The 17,806-nt window shown below is 39.1% G+C and overlaps 1 protein-coding gene across 1 annotated transcript in view; it reads right to left on the reverse strand.

Moving 5' to 3' along the window:
* The window catches only part of LOC123971308 (unconventional myosin-VIIb), a 51,486-nt gene that overhangs the window by 976 nt on the left and 32,704 nt on the right, over positions 1-17,806 (reverse strand). Inside the window, 3 exon segments of the mRNA XM_046050027.1 lie at positions 79-198; positions 280-363; positions 562-678. Coding sequence (XP_045905983.1) covers positions 79-198; positions 280-363; positions 562-678 — 321 coding nt within the window.

Genomic DNA, 17,806 nt, shown 5'->3' on the forward strand with positions numbered 1-17,806 from the left:
AAAGAAAGGAAATGAAAAGGAGTTTTACTTACTGACAGTTTGCCATTTGAAGCTCACGTGTCTACTGATAGATCTTACCAGTGAAGTTTCACACAGGAATTTGCTCCCCTTCACTAAACTGCCAATAGTCATGTGAAAGTAAGTGCTTCCACTGCACCAGTTAGCGATGCGGTTGAATGGGTGATTTGCCAGCACATCCTTTACATGAGAAAGTAATTGTTAATGGTAAAAAATAGTAGCAAGATGTTAAAGGCAATACTGTTAATGATGATTTTTTACCTTGGTTTTAGGGTGGATGATGGTGAGTCCTTGCTTGCTGACAGCTATTCGCACAATATCTGGGAAATTGGGTTCCGACGTTTGCTTAAAGGAAGTTAGAAAGGCAAATGAGAAAACTGTTTTTTACTGTGGTCATGACTATTTGCTTTCTGCAGACTTACAATTAGTATACCATGGTGACAGAGGGTGAGAGGGACAGAGAGCATCAGATAAACAAGCCACCCACCCAACCAAATGGACTATAGATAGCAAGATAAAGCATGCATTCACCGCAGCCCTTACCTTCACTTCAAAGAATGCACAGCCGAACGTCGGCCAGCGATGAACCACCTTCAGAAAGGCCACCTTAGCTTCTTCAACAGTCATACCAGCTTGTTTGTTAAAAGAGGCGACAATACTCTGAAAATTAAATATAAGTATATGTGTTTATATATATATATATATATATATATATATATATATATATATATATATATATATATCACAGTGAGGTTTTGATTATACAACAGATGGAGGAAAAAGAAGGGAAAGAAAAATATCATACTGGCTGAGTTAAAACTCAGCGGGTCCAAGTAATGTTTGTTTAATGCCCAAATAATAATAGTTCAAATTAAATTAACAGGACCACACTGGCGGTTTCGCATATTTTCCAAACCATCATCTACTAGCATGTTTATGACACACATGGACACACGCTGCGCGAGGTGTCCCCTCATTTGCACCCACACATTGTCGTGTCACTGACTCAAAGTGAGACAAACAAAGCTACGAGGACGAGGAAAGCGCTGGAAAAAAAGGGTAATGGGATCGGAGAGAAGAGGAAAAACAGCACAGAGGGATTTAGGGTGGCATGCGTGTAACCAAGCTCAGGTATTCAAGTCTAAGCCCCGCTGGAGACCGGAGTAACTTCACTCTTCTACTCTGCTGGTCTCAGTTTAAGACAGCAATGAAACACCTGCACCTGCTGAGCCAAACTGCCAGTGCATCAGCTCTCAGCTTCCAGTTGCAGTGAGGGACAATGCTCAGGAGACAGGATTAACACATCCACGGCAGGAATTCATATAATCGGTCGCTCAGATATCCTCTCCAGGGCCTCAGCTGTGGTGTGTCTTTACCCTCGCTCTTAAGATAATGCCTGCATGCATCTTAGTTTGACTGAAAGGTGGTCTTGATTGTTTTGCAGGAATTTCTTTAATCCTATTTTACCACATGTGCTGCAGATAGCTGACTGTGTGCCAATGTCAAGATGCTACAGTGGCTGAACTGCAGTTATTTTGTTTCAAGAAGAATGTTTTTCCTTCCTAAGGTTTAGGTCAAAAGGTGAAAACCGGTTCCCCAGCACAGAAAAGCGATTTACCTTTTCCTTTTATGGAGGCCAGGCTTAGAATAGGCTTATAAATATTTACTCAAACTGAAGCCACGCCCTGTGAAATCTCCAGATTTATTAAGTAAGGCAATAAGTGGCTGAAGAATACCAGCTAAATATTTCATAAAACATTATTGGCCTTGGAAATGGCATCTCAAGGTCCATTTAGTAGATGTTCTTGAACTTTTTGACCATAACATATGCTCTTCATCAGCACATAAGGGTTGCATAGTTGAATTCTTGGCCTTGGAAACAGCAAAACTATCTGCAATCAACATTGAGTAGCTGTACAGAAGCTTTTGGCCATACCACCTGAGTTTTATCATTATCTTCGTCATGGACCATCACGGATGAGGAGTATTCAAAGTACTCTGAAATAAAAAGATTTGTCATCTATATTTCCTGGACAAAAACTACATTTGCTGATAAAGATCATATTGTGATCAAAAGATTGTTTAGTCAACAGAGAGGAATAGCTACTGTTTGCTTGTCACCAGATCTGCATTCCTCTAATGGACACTTGCAGACTACACGATTATTAGATGAGCTGCTGTAGGGAAATCATTGTGATAGGTGGACAATTAGAAAATTATTTTCAAGATAAAGAATGAAGTTTGATGCTTAACTTTTAGGTATAGAGGTTCTAACAGCTCACATTTACACAGATCCCCCAATGAAGAACATATGATATAGTTGAAAGCCCACCAAAAAAGCTAGTAAGTAGTCCTTGAGTGGGGATTGTTTTGTCAAACAACTATTTCCAAGATCAAGAATCCACTTTGGTGCTTAACTAAATAAGTTTACAGTACAATTCTGGACTGACTGCTGAGCTTACGTTCTTCTAACCTTTCTTTAAGGAAACAAAGCTCCACTGGCCTCTCTTTGTCTCAGACAGATGTATTTTGTGGGTGCCGTATCTCTCAATCTGCTCTGTGTCAAAGCAGTGATGTCATAGCAAATATTTGGCTTTTGACTACTGATGTAAAACAGCTGTTTTGACATCACTGGTCAGGGTGTGGGCAGACATGCAGCAGGCTTCAAAGCTCTTACCATCAGAAAGCATTGCACCAGGCAGTTCAGTTAAGCTGCTCTTTAATGTCAAATTTAAATGTGTGAGGTTCTGTTCAAGGGTCTTTTTTGTGCCACGGTACAATTTCTTTCATTTTATTGATTTATTATTTTAAAAAACATGTCTTAGCGTCTCAGTATACTCTTATCTTCCTTTGACATTGCACCGTAAGAATCTGAGTCGACTTTCTGTTCCTTTCATCTCTCCCTCTGGAAAGTAAATGCATTGTACTGAAATGACCCTGTGCACAGAGAAACACTGAGCTGGAAGTCTTGAATCCACAAAGCTCTGATAGAAGTCAAAGAGACACATGACACATGCAGATTATTATCAAGCAGGAACATTTCATTACCAAACGCATGAGTTCTTTGACACTAAAATTATAATGAATAAGTTTTCCAACATGAAATCAATGAGCCCATGCAAAAGACAGCATCAGTATCAATGGACAAGCAACAATGCTTCTTTTTAGCTTGCCTTTCTAAAAACACTAGTTTGACTGTGTTGCACATAAAGATAATGGTATCGCCCTTGTTTTGTTCCTTCTCTATCTAACTACAGAAAAGAGTGAAAAGGACACATTTTCATCACATTCTAGGAAAAGCGATGGCCCCCAACACAACCAGGCTGCTTATGATGTAGATCCGAACACCAGCTCCCGCTGTTTTCTATGGAAATCCACAAAAAAGTGGTGTCTTGATGCCCATCAACGTGTCAGGATCTGAAACTGACTGACATTGACTATTTCTTCATGATGCATGTGTGCTATGGCCGTCATTAAATTACAGTGCAAGGATAAGGCTGCCGATAGATATATATATTTATTTATGTGAAAAGACCAAAAAGCATTTGTTGGGGACTATTTTCAGCCATGGAGTAACACACATTTAGTTCCCTAGTTAGTCAGCAGCAGATGGTGTGTGTGTGTGTGTGTGTGTGTGTGTGTGTGTGTGTGTGTGTCTGTGTGTGTGTGTGTGTGTGTGCGTGTGTCACTGACTCAAAATAAACTGTAGTGTTGTTCATCATAATGTACGAACATGTCATCTATTGCGAAGGTGTGCCTCACTGATGTGTTTTTAAGTGTTTTTGGTTAACAAAGGTCTTTGTATCCAAATTTGGATACACAGACGATACTTGTTTTATAGTTAGATTTAGTGTTAGAAAGTTGCTGCTGCTGTGAAATGTATTTGCTTCTGCTTTTTGAATTTAAAGATGTAGTGTTTTGATTAAGCCAAGGACGAGGTGAAGGTAATGGTTTTAGTAAGCTTAAAGAGAGAAAAGAAAAATGTAACCATGTTTCTCCTGTGAGAGTCTAAATGTAGGTGTAACAAATCAAAACTTAAAAAACAAAGTAGGTGATCTGATTCTCAGGTAATGAGGAAGAATGATGGGCGGAATAACCGTAGAGACATTGTTATTTAGAGTAGCAAACACTTGGTCAGGCCTGGGGTTTGTTTCATGTTTCATTCTCAGCAGCACTTCCTTATCTTACTCTGCTCTCCAGTTGGCTATTCAAAGCAAATGTCAGTCACCAACATGCCGTCTAAACATTCACACACACACAGGGAGGGGTGGAGGGCTGTAGTGTTGTTAGTGATTTCCAGCTGATACACAAACACAAAAGACCTCTTTGTGTCTGGCGTCGACCACCCTCCCTCTCCTCATTCATCCTTCAGGTCAAGCTCCTGTCCAGCGACCCCCGAGAAATCCCTCCCCTACCTACCTTTTTACATCCCAGCTCCCTCACTAAGACACTGATGTTTCTTTAGCTTCTTTAGCATCAGCTTTTAAAATAATAAAAATGCTTTATTGTTGTCACGATATATGTTTGTATAACAAGCGAAATTCCCGTCTACCTTTATTTCCAGCTAAACGTTGTACGTCCTACACTGTTATAAAGAAATTATATATTGATGCTTTTGGAAGTATTGGTATTGGCTTTGACCCTTTCATCTGTATCTTACTGACCAGTACTGCAAAAAATTTAAGTCTTTAATTTTTACTCTCTCTGGGGTTTTGTTTGAGCTTCTTTACCACTTAACTGTGGTGTAAACTAACTTTCAAGACTCTCCAAAAGTTGGAGTCAGGCAAGGAAAATCTGATCTATCCACTGCTGGTGTTTTGTGTTATATTCAGTATCACTGACCACATTTAATTTCTTGTGGGGAAACACACCGTTCTCTCTCCTTTTGGTACACAGAAGATGTTATTCACATATTCCCCGTCTATTATCGTGGCTCTGAGTAACCATAAAAGACAAACAAAAGAGGAGTGGATGAATTTTTTAAAAACGTACAAATGCAGAACAGACAACAAGAGTCAAAAATGTACGAAAGTAGATGGCTAAATGGTGGGTAAACCTCAACCAGAGTGTGGGAGGGAAACTGAGAGGAAGAAGGAGGAGGAGACAAGATTTATATTGCTCTTGATGAAACCTGACGATACATGTGTGAGCAATAACAAACACCAGCCGATTGCAACACACTCAGCTCAGATCTGCTGAAGGAAGACAACACTGAACTAGAGTCTCAGGATTTAATTTCTTACGCAGTGCGTGGGCGAATAAGTGTGGAGAGTTTTATTATGATCTGATTAACAAAATATGGGAACCCTAATGATAACAAACACTTTTAAGGCCCAGTCACACTGGTATTCAAGTTTTGCATGAAAATCAATTCATTATGGATTCACTCATGGAGGCTGAGTAAACATGCATACATTTTTTTGCAGTAAGTTCAACTTGAACTTTGGCACACAAATTAGCACCATTGGCAAAACATCTTGATAGTTTTGATCCAAGAGACCTGAAAATCGATTAAGTTATTGTAGCTTATTAATTGTGTTGCACCGTCCATTTTTATTTAAAGAGGTGGTATTATGGTTTTTGCCTTTTTCCCTGTCCTTTATTGAGTTATATATCTTTTTTGTGCATGTAATAGGTTTGCAAAGTGAAAAAGCCCAAAGTCGAGCCCAAAAGGAGTTCCCATCTCCCACAGAAAACTCTGCTCAGAACTGCTTGAAAACAGCTTGTTTGTAGTCCAGCCTTTACTTCCCTTTCTTGTGACGTCACAAGTAAATACGTATCATTATGTAGAGTAGAATTGGATTTGGAACCTGAAAATGAGCATAATACCACCTCTTTAACCCTTCTGTGCCAAAGTATATACTGCTCCACAAAAGAGGCACGGTTTGCAGACAGTCATGAGACAGGAGTCAATGGTTTAAATACATCTTTTAAATAAACTAATTGAATGTACTGTGAATTGTCCTGTTAGTGAACAAGCTAACGAACAGTTATAGGGATTTAGACATTAATGGCTGTGTGATGTGTTATTTTGAGGGGATAGCAAATATACATTTTTATACAAGCTGTACACTCACTACTTTACATTGTAACAAAGTGTCATTTCTTCAGTGTTGTCACATGAAAAGATATAATCAAATATTTACAAAAATGTGAGGGCTGTACTCTTTTGTGAGCTATTGTATAATCCTGAGAACCAAATGCCAGGGAGGAGCAAACGGTGCAGAAATAATAGTAAGAAGCTTTGAGAGCTGTTGACTCTGAGTAGTGTTAGCATGTTCCCGGCTTGCTAGCGTGTTAGTGGTTAGCTTACCAGCTACAATAGTTTACTGACTAGCCTTGTGAGTCACTAACCCACCAAGCCTTCAGAACAAAATATTTCACTTTCTGGTGTGACCGGGCCTTGTGCACATATGTTTAACATTGTTTTGATGACTTATAAATGTGAAAAATATAAATTTAAATGGTGGTAAAAGCATTTTTTGCTTATTTTTCCCCAACGTTTTATCATTTTTGTATAAAAAATGTAATATTTTTTTCCACAACATCTTTATTTCACTATATTTTCTAGGTTAAAACAGGCAGCATTGCTCCAATGAACCCTTATAAGGAGGTCAAACCTCTGGGAAACACTGAGCAAGTCCCCAGTAGCTACATATTTGTACATGGAGCATTTACAGACCAAACATTGTTATAACATCACAAATGGTAGACTTGGCTTCTAGCTTCAGTTAAATATTCAACAGTAGGTCTATTAGGATAAACAGGCCCAACATTGTCGCTGCTAAAACATACTGCAGGCTTTGCTGCAACCTTGAAAATGTGACATGTTAGTTGCGTCTGATGAAGTCATGGTTTCATTCACCACTATCAATGATGTTTTTGTTGATCGGGTTTTATTGAGTTTTCTTCTTGGGGAAAGAAAAGTCCCTACAGTATCCTCATGGGAGCAGGAAGAGGATCCTTAAATAGATGTGTTCACGTCCAATATCATCTCTTGACCACAGTGTCTCCTTGGCTCAGCCTTTTATCTCTCTTTTATTTATAGCGTATTCCCTAAATGTGCACTGACTTCCTGGACCACAGTCTGCCTCTGCTATTCTGCATGAAAAATAAAATGGAAAAGTTGGCATAAACACCACTGGGAGATAAAAGAATAAAAACACGACTTCTATGAAGTCATTGCTCTGTAAGCAGAAAGTCAGAAACCACGCTGTATGTTTGATAAATGGGCCAATTTTGACAACCATAAGTGTTTGAGGCTCACCACCTTGCAGCCTTTATCAAGACTTTCCAGATTTGTTTTTATATAAAATAGATTTCCTAAGGGCTTAATTTTTATTTTTGTTTTCACAAAATATTTTCAAAGGAAGCTGTGGTCTTTAGAGATGGTTTTGCGTAAACCACAGACAGGTGAGTCTGGGCCAAACTGAATGTTACTGTTTTCACCTGCCAGATGCAGCAGATGGGCGGGATCTTTGGACAATACAGAATGTTAAGACAAGTTTCTGAAAGACATTTTGCTAATGAATCAGTGTTTTTATATTGTGTTGGAGCACTTTTATCTTGTTCATTTGCCAGAGTCAAGCTGCAACACAGCATCACAACTAGACAAACAAGACTTAAGGGTTCAATATGTAACTTTTATTAAAAAAAAACATTTGCCAAACATGTCAATATACCCAGACAGCGGTACACGAGACACATAATCGAAATATAAATAAATAAAAGCAGATTCAAGGCATTTGCAAGAATCTGCCAAGCCTAAATGAAAACAGCCAATCGGAGCCAGAAGAACTCAAAAAACAACAGCTGAGAAACAACCAGCAAAAAAAAAACTTCCATCCCTCCTTTGTCAATAACAGCATATAGTACAAAACAAGTCCAGGCTCCATGAATCAGAAATCATATTACCTGTTTTAACCGAACATGTACTTAACTTACAGTAGAGGCCCACATGGACCATACATTTTGCACAAAGGCAGTTCTCCACTGAGCCTTACTTCACTTGCACTAATAGTATGTTATTCCTACACTATAGGCCTATAAAATGTCCGTCTTGTGGTGTGTCAGCACCAACGGACAAGGTCAGAGTCCATGCTGTAAAACAATAAAAGCGATTGTGATTGGAGATATGAGATGTGTTATCATGGAGGCCAGTGTATTTGTTTACACGCACACACGAGGATTTCTGAGGCGAGCATCAAGGAGGCTCTTTGTTTTTATGCCGTATCACGATGTATTTCGGGCAACAGAATTTGGCCAACACAAAAATCAGCGCCTGTGACTTAAGTTGTTTACATGCCACAGTATTCTGTCGAGATAGATAGGGTGTTATTCCTACTCATTGTCTCAAACTTATTTCAGCATACTGATATGAAATGCAGAAATATTGAGCTCTTTCGTTCACATTTGGTGGCACTACTTTGATGAAAGCATTGCATTTACTAAACATATATTTTTTGAAAAATTTAATATCCTTAATTATTATTACATCAGTAATTTTACTGAGAAAGAAAATGCAATATAATATATATAATATAAGCAGTGATATATTGCATCCTTGGAGTTTGTATTATACTATAACACAAAGGCATTACTTGTCTCTAGACACATTTCTCTTTAGTATGATGTACTCATGCAGGTATTTACGTTGATATTAGTATTTGTCTGTGTGAAACGAAACTTAAAACACTTAAGACTCCAAGAAACAGAAGACTGTAAAACAGCCCCACCCCTGGCCTAGTTTTATGCTGTTTGTCTCCTTAGGAGTGACAGCCATGTTGTGAAAGAGATTAAGGGTGACAGACAGAGAGACATAGAGAGACACAGGGAGGGAGGAGAAAGAGAGAGAATGCAATGGTCACCTGTGTAGAGACTTCGACTACAGTTATAGTTGATTATGTCTTCTGCAGAGGAACCAGAGAGAACAATAACAGAAAGAAACACAAACAAGCACATATAGGGAGGCAAAATACACATACAAAGTGAGAACAGATTTAATAATGCCCTGTTTGTTGTGTATAAACAGTTTTATCCTGTTTTTTTTCTCGGGTGTGAAACTGCGTGCTGAAATCGAGAAAAGAGCGAGAGGAAGAGAACTGGACTATTAACCCAACGTCTCATCTGTGTGACTAGCGAAACTGAACTCAAAAAAGCACTAAATGGTGATATAAATCTGGGTTTTTTTGTGTGTGTGAATTCAAGGGCTTCCTTAGCTGTACACAACATTTGTCTGGCAGGAAACTCCCACACCAAACAGGTCAGTTATCAGTGACTGGCATCGAGTCGGCCACTGGTGCATTACCTGTTGTAAAACCTTAACTCGCTGTTTTATACAATAAACTATAAACCGCTAATGAGAGAGTAAATCACAGTCAGATGACTGGTGACCGGCAGTATTGCTGCTTAAGCTTAGTATAGAGGATCCTGGTGCTTTAGTGTGATGAAATACATCTTGCATTTTACATTTTAGGTGTTTTAGACAACTGTGCATTTTAGAGTTGCTTTTTTAAGTTTGAATTTGAAGTGACACCCAGAGCAGCTTTGTCACCCTGACTCAAGAAATCTTATTTCACATTTTAGAGTAGGATAGAAGATGTCAAAGTTTTCCACAGTTTAAGAATAACAATTTATTGAGCAAGGTAATCCAAAAGTTAAAACTTTTTTAATGCAAATTCTCAGGAGATCTTATTGCCATCTCATGAAGATGGTTCAGTTATCACGTGGCCTAATTATGGAGCTGGAAAAATCCAGTAAGAGGTCCCTGAGCTAAGAATTTTTGTGAAACTACTATTTTATAAGGTCAGTAATGAATCGTCAAGCTCAATTAATTAATTGTAGATTTATCTGAATGTTCTTTGGTGTAGTATTTATCATTCAGACTAAACTGTTCCACTCAGAGTGCAGATCTTACTGTGAAATAGTATAACTCTAAACAAATGAACCATTGCTTGTAGCTGCACGTAAACAGATGTACTGATTATAGTTAATCATAGCTTAGGATATGTAGCCTTCATGAAACATTTTAGTAAACTATCGGAAAAAATTACTTGCATGTCAAGTACGTTAATGCAGATTAAACTCAGTAGTTAAAACTATATCCACTAAGCCTTTACATCATTTTACTGAAAGAGCAGACTTTAATATCAAATCAGCTTAACTGTGCTGTGATAAACTTCCTGTTGTCATAGCTGGATAAACGTGTTAAGGCTGCAAACACAGAGAAATGCAGTATCTGACAAAGGAGTGAAGGAAACAAGACACGATCAGATGTGAGAAGAGCTGTAAGTTACAAAAGACGCCATAAAATTTCTTGACATGCTGTTTTCTTGAAAAACCTGCACTGCTCTTCTGTATTTCTCCGCTAACATCTGATCAATCAATCTGAACAGTGAAGATTTTTATTACTTCTGCCTGGGCACGGTGGCTCTGCAAGACCAGCTGGCTCCTGTTCAACAAATGCAATGAAGAACAATCTTTTCTTTCTACACCCAGATTTACTCAAATCACCGTCCTATCACGATCCTGCCAACCTTCCTCCTCCTCATCTCTGCTTGAGGCTACTTTAGCCGCCTCTAACATAACACACCAGATCAAGGAAGAAGAATGTGTGGAATGAAAAAGATACTTTCTTTACATGTCTGTCGTGAGTTTGACAGTGTTATAGAAGTGCAATGTCATATCAGCGTATCAGAGTAGTCTTTTAAAATCGTGAACAGAAACGAAATCAACAATTTTTAATCAGTTAATTGCTCTAATTTTACAAATGGGAATAATTGTTGCTTTTCTACCATTATAAACTGAATATTTTGGGGTTTTGAACTGTAAGAAATCTAAAGGCGTGATGCCTTTTGGCTCTGCACAACTGCAACTGGTATTTTCCAGGGTTTTCTGAAATTGTATAGACTCAACTAACAAAGCACACTCTGGAGCCTTACTGGACACAATAATGGCACTGGAATATTGTTTTATGGCTTCCTGAATTCGACACAAAAAAAAGATTTAGCAGTGCAGACGCTTAATTTGGACACGTTCACTCTGGAGCTGGTGCCAGTTTGACAGATTTTTTTATTGTGAAACACAACTGCTCCCGTTGACTCGGCCTTACCAGGAAAAACAATACAGCTAATATAAAGAGAAAAAATGTTGTGTACATTCCTTTTTCTCTTAATCTACATACCGATCTGGCTTTAAACAAAGTCTGTGTTGCATATTAATCATTGACCCAGCTTTAAGGAGCAACATTAACCACTAGGCACACAAACACGCAGATATTTACACTGTACACTGCTGCAGTTTTAATAAACTACTCTTCCCAGAAATCACATTTGCATGCACACCAAAACTGGGCAACACACACACACACACACACACATAGTGAGGAATGAGTTGCCTCTTAGATCAGATTAGGGTTGATAAGAGTTTGTCGTGTAGCTCCAGGAGCTACACACTGCTGACACACACTCAAACACACACACATTTCCAGTCCAGACCTGTCGGGGTCGAGCGGCATATTAAAGTATTGGGTTGCAGCTACTGCTAATCTGCAGAAGAAACGCTCCTTCATGTGCATACTTGTCCCTCTTTCACTCTCCTCCTTTTCCTCTCTCAATCCTCTCTTTCAGTCCTCCTCTTCTTTTTTTCGTCATACTTGTCCACTCTGACTCTCCTCTGTTTCCCCAACTTTTTTTTATCCTCATTCCTCGTCTTCTCTTGTTTCCCATAATTGTCCATCATCCTTTGCTGTCTGGTTCTCCCTTTCTTTCCCACCAACTTCTGATTTTTGGCACTGCAGACGCACATTCACCTTTAACAATTATGAGTCTTATCGGTTGCAAGTGCTGCTTGTGAAGACAAAAAAAGTTTGAACTCAATTGAAATCAATACCGTGTCATAGATGGTGTTATTCTGTAATATCTTGAAAAGTGCTTGAAACCTTAACTTTTTTAGTCACGCTTGCAGCTTGGCTCTAGGGATGGCAATGTCGGTCAATCAAGACTGAAATATCTCTGTTGGATGGATTAAGACATGAATGGTCCCCAGAGGAGGTATCCTGCTTACTTTCGGTTATTTATTTTTCTGTAGCACCACCATGAGGTTCACATTTGTGGTTTTGTGTGAAATGTTTTGACAACTAATGGATGGGTTGCCGTAAAACTGTAAAACTGTAATGACTTTGGAATCTTGTAACTTTTCATCTAGTGCCATCATCAGGTCAAAATTTAAATTTTATCCAATGACATTCCCACCAGCCTCAGTGGTGCTTTTTGTTCTTTCATGTGGTTTTGGAATAATCGGAAAAATTATTTCTCGACAGGGAAGATTCATGTGAACTCCCATTGAAATTGGAACAACAACTCTGAAAGTCGGAGCAAATTTTGCCGAGTTGAATCACATATTGCATACACATAAGGTGTCATTTGTAACATGGTATTAGGTTATAACAATATATAATAAGGCCTTTTAGCAGTGTCGTTGTGAGCATGTTAGCATGTTGACGTTCACATTTAGCTAAATGCACGCTGTGCATAAGACTCCTCCAGATATTTAGCATGCTAGATATCTGGCTCGTTGAGTAGTTAACGCATAAGAACTGGCGAGCACCATCTCATCTTACACTGTATCTCCCTGTCTATTGTAACCTCTCTTTTTTTCCCCCTCTGTTCTGTCCCTCTCTGTCTTGTTTTTTTAGCTTTTGGCCAGACAAAGTATGACGTGAAGAAATCAGACTATTTTTGTCTCTCTGTCTAAACAGTGTGAAAGGGGTGAGTTCAGGGTTTATTTGCTGTTGTTGTTATGGCAGCTGGAGATGTTTTTAGACTTGTATTGTTACAGACTGCCCTAAAGCCTGCAGAAACACACATACACCTACGGTGTCAGTCAAGCCTACATGCACACACATAAGGTCTGGTCACAATCAGAGGCTACAGGCTGATTTACTGGAAACAAAAGCTGCCCACTTAACAAGGGCAGGCGTGTAGTCGTTTGCTGTAAACCACCCTGTGAAAACCGCTAAAACCCTCATTAGGGGGTAAGCCCACAAACACATAAACATGACTTACTTCCTGGTGGTAGAAAGCAGACCCAGAAGCCTTTGATCCATGCAGGGCAAAAGGTTGTGATTACCCTTCTTGCAAGGTCAGATGTACAGTATTTATTGCTTTAAACAAAGCCTTTCACAAAGCGGGAAAGTTCTGGCTGAGGTTACGGTTAGCGTTACATCAGTCTTTTCATTTATGCAATTCAAAGCTTTTTTTTCTACAAGACTTACTTGCAGGATCATTTTTGGTGTCATCATGTTACACCTTTTCCAAACAGCATTTGCACCTTGAAAGAAGGCACAAATAATGATGCAACTGTCAACAAGTAAAATATTAAACTTGGAGATATTGTGCACTCTTCATGCTTGCTGATAGGGAAAAACAGAGTTAGATAAACACACATTTCAAGGGCAAGAGAAGCTGCAGGAGCCCCAAAGTGATGTTATCAGAGGTTCCCCACGGGCATGCATGCTGCGCAGTTCTGTTTATGACCTTTTCAGCCTTTTTCTCTGGACCTCAGAAATAAGTAATCCTTAAGCAAGAGTGGAATGTAGTAACAGGACGTAGCTTGAACCTGAAATGAAGAGCTTGAGGAAAGGATCGTTTCAGACACCCTTATGGGGAGCACTGGAGGGAACAGGGAGAAGAGTTAACTAACCATACATGTTTGTTCAGACAGTGCTGGTCCTAATATAACTTTTGGAGTGAGATATCTGACTCACTTGTCAGAATAAAATGGGTCCGGCGAGCCCATTCTGGCAAGGCAGACTGGAAAAATAAGATAGATTTGCTAAAACTCCTAGTCCATTGTTGCAGCCAAATGCTGCATACTGCTCACTGCAGTAATAAATAAAAACAACCTGGTTTAACAGAAATTCTCCAAACTAACGAACATGGCAGAAGTTATTTGAATCCACTTGACTGAGGGACAGAAAAACAATGGTGAGGCTACAAAATGCAAATAAATGCAGTAGTAGATTATAGTAGAAACTAGAAACATGTTAAGTAATTGCTGCCATTAGTTGTTGTTTGAGTTATTATTAATCAGTAAAAGATATGCTTGTTCCCATGGATGTAAGACCAGAATGACATTAAGTGTAACCTTTCAAATTCCTTTGTTTTATATTTAAGTAATCTTAAATCCAGCATTTGTGGTTTGGTCTTTATGGAGCTATGTGGTAAAAAATAACCCATTTCCAATTAATTGAAGAGTTTTAATCTTTATATATAAACTTTTCCTTTTATTCAGCGCATGCTGTTGTCATTTGCAAATTGCTATAACAAGCACAAGCCCTTATTACCTGGGATTATCCCATGCCGTAATTGACCTTTCATTTAAAGGGCAGAATAATGACTTCAGGCTGCATTCATCCAAACCAGGCAATAAGTTCCTTTGATTACAAATGTGTGACACAGAAGCCACCTGTAGAGCCAAGAGTGCACAGTTTCTTATTGCTATAACCTGATGGAAATACTCCGTTCACTCATGTTCTGTGGGACTGCAGAGAATATCTGTTTCTGTTTTAGCTGCTTTTTATTGCACCACGCTGAGTGTTTTCGTATGTTCTTGGAGGTCTCCTTCAGGATCTCATCCATCCATCCATTAGCTGTATTTGCGTGTCTCTTAGTCTTTGCAATTAATTTCAGGTTTGACATCTTTCACTCTAAATGTTTTAATATCTAACTCAATACAATGTGTTCTAAACACAAACCAGGTGCAAACAGTAAGTAAGAAAACACAGTAAATGGACTATAACTCTACATGACAGTGCCGTTCACTTTTAAACATGCAGCAGGTCAGAAGGCGCTGAACATAAATTATGCATGCAGCCTCTACAGCTGATTTCACTCTTTAGCCATCCAGTAGTGTCCCATGTGAGCTTCTAGGCGTTAAAGACAGCAGACATGTTGAACTTGTATTGAAAATGTGTTGTTATGAGTCACCCTGACAGAGCTCTGAAAGCTCACAATGGGTCCAAGCATCTGAAACCCCCCCCTACATTTCTTTTTTGTTCAACTGCAGCCACATGCAGGGCAGAAAATCTGCTGGCAATTTCCTCTCTGTCTTTAAGTGTGTGCGGTTGTGAGAGTAATTTTCTGCTTTCTGGGCTTGTGGAACGTCAGGCCGAGACAGGCACGCTACACCTAGCAAGACGAGCTAGCACGGCTGGCTCAGCGCCCTGCACTGGGTTTCCCTTAGAGTATATAGGGTATACACAAGTGGGGGGCCCCATGCTCGCGTTCACACAGACACACACACACCCACACGCCAAACCCCAGAGCGATCATGTCCAATTTGCAGGTTGGGTTGAGGGTTCAGTGCAGGAGGAAAAGGCCCGCTGCCAAGAATAACACTTCGGTTATAGCTGGATGACCATTAAAAAACAGTCGTGAAATTAATCACATTCAAGATTTTGTGGCATTTCAGTAAATTAATCAGGGAGATTTATAACACAGGGGGCTTGGTGCCTTGCTTCGGGGTACTTTAGATAGGCCGCATGACTTGGAACAGGTGACTAAAACTGTGACCTATTGGTTAAAAGGCGAGCAGACATAGAGAAAGGCATAAATTAAAAGGAGGAGAGACATAATGCAGAAGATAAAGACAAGGAGGGAATGAGACAGAGGGGGAAAGAGGTGAAAGGTAGAGAGAGTAAGAGGGTAAAGGATTAACAGGGATTTGTGAATGACGGGTGATCAAGTGACAAATGTTAAACAGTGGAGTTACAATGAAAGAATGAGAAAAGAGAGACAGGATGTAAGAAAAGACGGAAAGACAGACGACTGAAGAAAGGAAGATGTAAACAAGGAGCAACAGTCAGTACAGAAAGCATTAGCATGATGAGTGTGCGAGAGAAGAAGGATTATTGAGTGTGTAAGAGTGAGACAAAGCATCTGTGGGTGTGTACATATATATTTCCATGGCCTGACGGCATCTACATCTGGGGGAAGATGAAACAGAGGGATGATATAGAGGAGCAGGAGAAATAAAACAGAGACGGGGCGGAGAGAAGATGTGAGGGAAGGTTTATTATTGCGATGATGGTAGGAGGCAGGAGAGAAGTTAGATGTGGCCTCTCGTCCAACTATAAACACTGTCGTGTTCAGCTACTCACAGCTGCAAGAAAGTGGTGAAAAATGAAAAATTACAAAAGCTGTTTTAGTAATGTTTTCTGTTTGTGTATTAATTTGTTTTCTACTTCTCAAAATAGCACTCTGTGAAGATTATTAGAAAAAGCCTGCAGAGTTAAGGCAGACTCAGGGGAATGAATGAATACTGAGAGGAGACATATACACTGTAGGAAAAACATACCTATCATGTACAGTTTAAATAATAACATAGTAAACCGATTACAGATTTATTTCATCATATAAATTAATTAATTATTAAAGTAAGTTAAGCTAAGTTATAATACGTGTATAAAAATATCTTTACACTCTGCCTGAAACTCTCATTAATTTATTGCACTTAATATTTCCTAATATGTTTGTACTTTATTTACCTTATATGGTCATTCTGATTCTCCATGTTGTAATTTTATTAATTTTAACTACCTCGCTCTTCTCAGCATTTCTACAGTTTTGCAGGTCTGTCTGGTTTCTCCCCTTTTCAAAGGTCCAAGGTTGTCTAAGGAGGATGTCATAAAATATCGCAAAAGACATCTGTGTCAAATTTGTGATTTCTGGTTATATGAATAAAACTGGCTTCAGTTAACTATAAAATAAATTACAACCATGTTTGTTACAACCGTTTCAGTCTACACACCCACACCCGGTACGGGCTAATCATCCATCACAGCAAAGGAAAAAAATTAACAAATGCAGGCTAATCATTAACTTAACACTCAACATTAAGTAAACACTGAACAAGCAACACCATTTACTGAAGGTCAACAGTCACGTGAGTCACAAATGCTACTGTTGTTGATGGCGTTTTCTTTCCCCCTCTCTTCCTCACTGTCTTTCAGGTGACAGAGAACATCATCTCCAAACAAACCTTCATAGGTGAGTATCACACACACACACACACACACACACACACACACACACACGCACACACACAGACCACAGCACAATGCAACGTCGTGGTTTCTGACATTCTTTCCTCTTCTCTCCCTCAGAGGCGAGAACCATGCCTCGCTCTTTCAACAACTCGGGGTCAAAGTTCATGACCTCGGTGGCCCAGAGACCATCTGCCCACTTGACCCTCAGAGACACCAGCACTCAAGGTGAGTCATTGTTTTGGTCAGTGGTCAGGCTGAGATTATTACTTTGGGTCGAGGGTTTCAGGGAGCGTGATAAGAAAAGGAAACTTTATATCACATAAAGGTTTTATGTGTACGTATAAGTGTGTGTTTAATTAATGTCAGCATTTTTTGTGATGACCAATTAAAACACAAGACACTAAACAGTATGTATTCGTTGCCAAAATAGTGTTTGTCTGTTTAAAAGATGCAGACATCTGGAACGAACAACATTAAGGCTGATTTGTGTATGAAGGCAGAGGAGCACTAACAGATCTTAGCTGAGCAAGGATGGGACTATCTGCAAATCCACCGGTTGATAAAAAAAAGGCAGATTGTATAGAAGTTAATGAGAAAATAACCTACTTCTAACTTGATTTATTACCTCAGTAAACATTTTCATAATGAGTTTATGATATCAAGTTAGTTTCAAGTTTTCTCCAACACAGCATGATGTTCTTTTAATAAATTATGGTCCCATTTGGAGGAAAATAGATGATT

The sequence above is a fragment of the Micropterus dolomieu genome, linkage group LG05 (assembly GCF_021292245.1).
Source record: "Micropterus dolomieu isolate WLL.071019.BEF.003 ecotype Adirondacks linkage group LG05, ASM2129224v1, whole genome shotgun sequence".
Taxonomy (NCBI): domain Eukaryota; kingdom Metazoa; phylum Chordata; class Actinopteri; order Centrarchiformes; family Centrarchidae; genus Micropterus; species Micropterus dolomieu.